Source organism: Cyprinodon variegatus, unplaced genomic scaffold, assembly GCF_000732505.1.
Source record: "Cyprinodon variegatus isolate N-32 unplaced genomic scaffold, C_variegatus-1.0 Scaffold58, whole genome shotgun sequence".
Classification (NCBI taxonomy): Eukaryota; Metazoa; Chordata; class Actinopteri; order Cyprinodontiformes; family Cyprinodontidae; genus Cyprinodon; species Cyprinodon variegatus.
Window position 1 is genome coordinate 19,910 of NW_015150511.1, and position 3,381 is coordinate 23,290.

At 48.2% G+C, this 3,381-nt stretch overlaps 1 protein-coding gene across 1 annotated transcript in view; it reads right to left on the minus strand.

Annotated features, from left to right (window-relative positions):
• Positions 1-3,381, minus strand: part of dzank1 (double zinc ribbon and ankyrin repeat domains 1) — a 10,455-nt gene that overhangs the window by 4,997 nt on the left and 2,077 nt on the right. Inside the window, exons 3-13 of the mRNA XM_015371430.1 lie at positions 3,097-3,244; positions 2,896-2,998; positions 2,731-2,794; positions 2,126-2,220; positions 1,969-2,039; positions 1,722-1,839; positions 1,540-1,647; positions 1,260-1,425; positions 1,101-1,213; positions 833-994; positions 518-752 (exon numbers count right to left, since the gene is read on the minus strand). Coding sequence (XP_015226916.1) covers positions 518-752; positions 833-994; positions 1,101-1,213; positions 1,260-1,425; positions 1,540-1,647; positions 1,722-1,839; positions 1,969-2,039; positions 2,126-2,220; positions 2,731-2,794; positions 2,896-2,998; positions 3,097-3,244 — 1,383 coding nt within the window. The remainder of the gene's footprint in view (positions 1-517; positions 753-832; positions 995-1,100; positions 1,214-1,259; positions 1,426-1,539; positions 1,648-1,721; positions 1,840-1,968; positions 2,040-2,125; positions 2,221-2,730; positions 2,795-2,895; positions 2,999-3,096; positions 3,245-3,381) is intronic.

Consider the following 3,381-nt stretch of genomic DNA (forward strand, 5'->3'; position numbering starts at 1 on the left):
AATCAGGACTGCCCCTGACAGTGACAAACCATCCAGCAATTCCACATGGGGAAGCAGGGCTTTGCTAACACCGTTTTTAATGGGTGGTTGGAGCTGCTGACCTTGAATCAAGAAATTAATTGGATGGTGGAAAGAACACTTTGAATATCTTATGAACCCCGCAGACACACCTTCCTAGCTAGAAGCAGAGACCTGGTGCTGAAGGTTTCATTTGTTTTGAAGTCATGGTGAAGTCAAAGTCTCCTAATATTGCTAATATTATGACTTCATTCTCATAGTATCAGGATTTTGGCCCTTACACTCTATTGTCATCCAGGTTTTGATATCTCAAATCAACATCCTGTGATCCCTGACCTGATAGCAGGAACTGCATCATTTCTGACACAGGAGAATTAGCTAGCAACATGTTTTCACAGTAATACCTTTCCTCAGGCTACCATCCGTACTGACAGTAGTAGCAGCAATACTAGTGGTGTGCGGTCAGTAGCAATGCCTTCTAGTATTACTACCACTTTACCTCGACCAGGGCTAATGGCAGTGAGCGGCGGTCGGCGGTCTCGGTTCGCCAGCTCTTGAGTATGTTGTATTGCCCTCTGCTGTTCCTTCTTCTGTAGTGCCATGGATGAGGGGTAGTAGAGTCCTACAGTCTGTGTAGCCTGATACACAGAGGGAGGGCCAACTTTCAACCTGGGGGCGGAGATTGATGGGGGCATGGCCTTCTGGGCTGCATCATTTTGGGTCAGAGCTGAAACCTGCATGCAGGCAGGAGTCCAGCTGGTTAAAATGGGGAAAAGGATTCAGCATATGGGTTGCAATAGGTGGTGCTTTGTACCTGGCTGTAGGTGGTGACCTCTGCAGTTGGTGTGGTGTCATTGCATGGTTTGGACGGGGAATGTTGATCCAGGAGCACGCCACAGGAAGTGCAGAAGAGAGCACCGGGATGCGCGCTTGCTCCGCATTGCCAACACGACACACAGCTGATGGTGTTACGGAGCTAAACATACGAGTCACATGAGAACACATTCCACAGGGTTTCCCTAAAAACAAGCCAAACTGGGAATCAGTAGGAGAGACTGGAAATAAAGCAGCAGCTTGTTCACCTTTATGCCGCACCAGTCACAGAATCTGGCATCACCACGGTTTAAACGCTCACATCTGGAGCAGGAAAACATCCTGTCATCTGCAGCCTGGCGAGAGGGGGCGCTGTTGTGGCCTTGATTAACCTGCAACCCCACAAAAGAAACTGCTGCAGGTGAAACATGGAAGCAGCATGTATAAACATAGGTGCAGGTCCAGACATACCGGCTGCAGGCGACTCTCACAGGTCACACAGCTGGAAAGCTTATCTGGATTCCAACTTCCACAGGAAGGACACAACGCATGACCCTGAGTCAACAACGCAACAGAGGTCCAGTCAATTGGAAACTAAAGGAAGGACTTTAAAACTGAAAAATCCTGACTTTAATCAACTTCGGGTCTAGCAGAGCGCCTTTAATTTGACATCTGGACTCCATCAGGGCCAGTGTCAGTGTAACGTACCTGCAGACTGAGCAGGGGCTGCTGGGATCTATCTGTGGACGTCTCGCAGATCAAACAGGTCTGAGTATTAACGGGAACCAGAGATTGGCAGGAAGCGCACTGCAGCATCTGACACCAGACCACACAAATTTACTTAGAGATTCTGCAGCTTCCCTCAGCAGTATGGTGGACGGTTGCATCACCTGTCCCGTCTCAGCGGGGGACGGCTTGGGGGCAGTTACTGGCGGAATCACAAAACCACACTGAGGACAGAACCGGGCAAACGGGTCTGGAGGACGGGCACTGAGACACCGAGGACACCTGACCACAAATAGAGTGGAGGATAATTTGAAGGATGAGAGGCAGTGATGGAGGCAGTGATGGAGGAGTTCTCCCATTGGACAACTGAGGTCAGTAACTGTGGGGTTGACCCTGTCTTTGTGTCTGTACCACGGGGAGTCTTTGTCCCTCTGAACTTGGGACCACTGCGTGCTGCTCAGCTGCTCCTGATGTCGTGAATCCTGGTAGACAGGAAGTATACTGAAATAAAGGCTTAAACCAGAAGTTCACAGTTTCTACAGCTGAATCCGTCACTGTGTTCATTTACCGCAGATCGGGAGCGCCGGGAAGAACCCAACAAGAGGGCAGTAGCTTTGATCTTGGAGCCTCTGGAGCCAAAGCGTCCGTTTAGAAAGCAAGGACCTGAAGGAGTAGGAGGGACAGTATGGACAACAGGACAAGAAGCTGCATCAGTTTAATAACTTTAGCCTAATTTTATAAATCAGATGTGTGAAACTTATTGCTGCACCGAGCCACTTTGGCAGTAACAAGTGTTAAAAGGCCTGGTTGCAGCAGATGAATGTGAATTTCATTGCGATATTTCATCATTAACAAGGAGCACACTGCTCCTTCGTTATAATTTCACTTTTGCAGTTTTAACCAATTTGTTCACTTTAAACGAACACGTGGCTCTACTTCCTGACATAATATGTTAGATTGAATTTTGGGGGCCGTATAAATTCCTGCTGTGGGCCATATTCGGCCCCAAGACCTCACATTTGACACATTTGATACCATCTGAAGCTAGCTTGGTGTTCTAACAGTTACTTGGGGTCATCATCCATCCATCCATCCATGCATCCATCCATCCATCCATGCATCCATCCATCCATCCATTGTTCACAGGTGCACATTTGATCTGTCTGAACATACCTGCAGGTCTTTGAGCAGAACCAGCAAAGTGCTCAATAGAACCCGAAGTTCCTATAGGCTGTTGCTGAAACAACAAAACAATGAAGGTGAAACTTCTCACACCAGACAGCTGAGTGATGTTTGAAGATCGGCTGACTGGAAAGCTGCTGGTTTCTGTTTTATTACCTGCGTTTTTTTCTGCAGACCATCCCTGCTATCGTCTGAGATGCCTGTTTCCACCTGATCCACAGAAAAGCCCTTGGTGACCACTGAGCTCTCTCTGCCATCCCTACACCACACATGGGTTACACACACAGCAAAGGTAAACAGGGAGTGATGAACTTTTGTTTCCCATATTTGCATGACGGTTGCTCAGGTTATTTTTACCTTGTAACAGCCATGGCTCTGACAGTCACCTGACCAGCAGGAAGCAGGATGGGATCTGTGTACTTCCTGCTGCTGCCATCTGACCCACGCTGTCCTGCCACTGGCTTAGAACCATCCAAGGTAAAGAAGATCAGCACACCTGCAGAATCTGAGTAAACACACCTATTGGCTAGAGAGTCTATCAAATACACCCGGATGGATGGATGGATGGATGGATGGATGGATGGATGGATGGATGGATGGATGGATGGATGATAGATGGATGATGGATGGATGATGGATGAT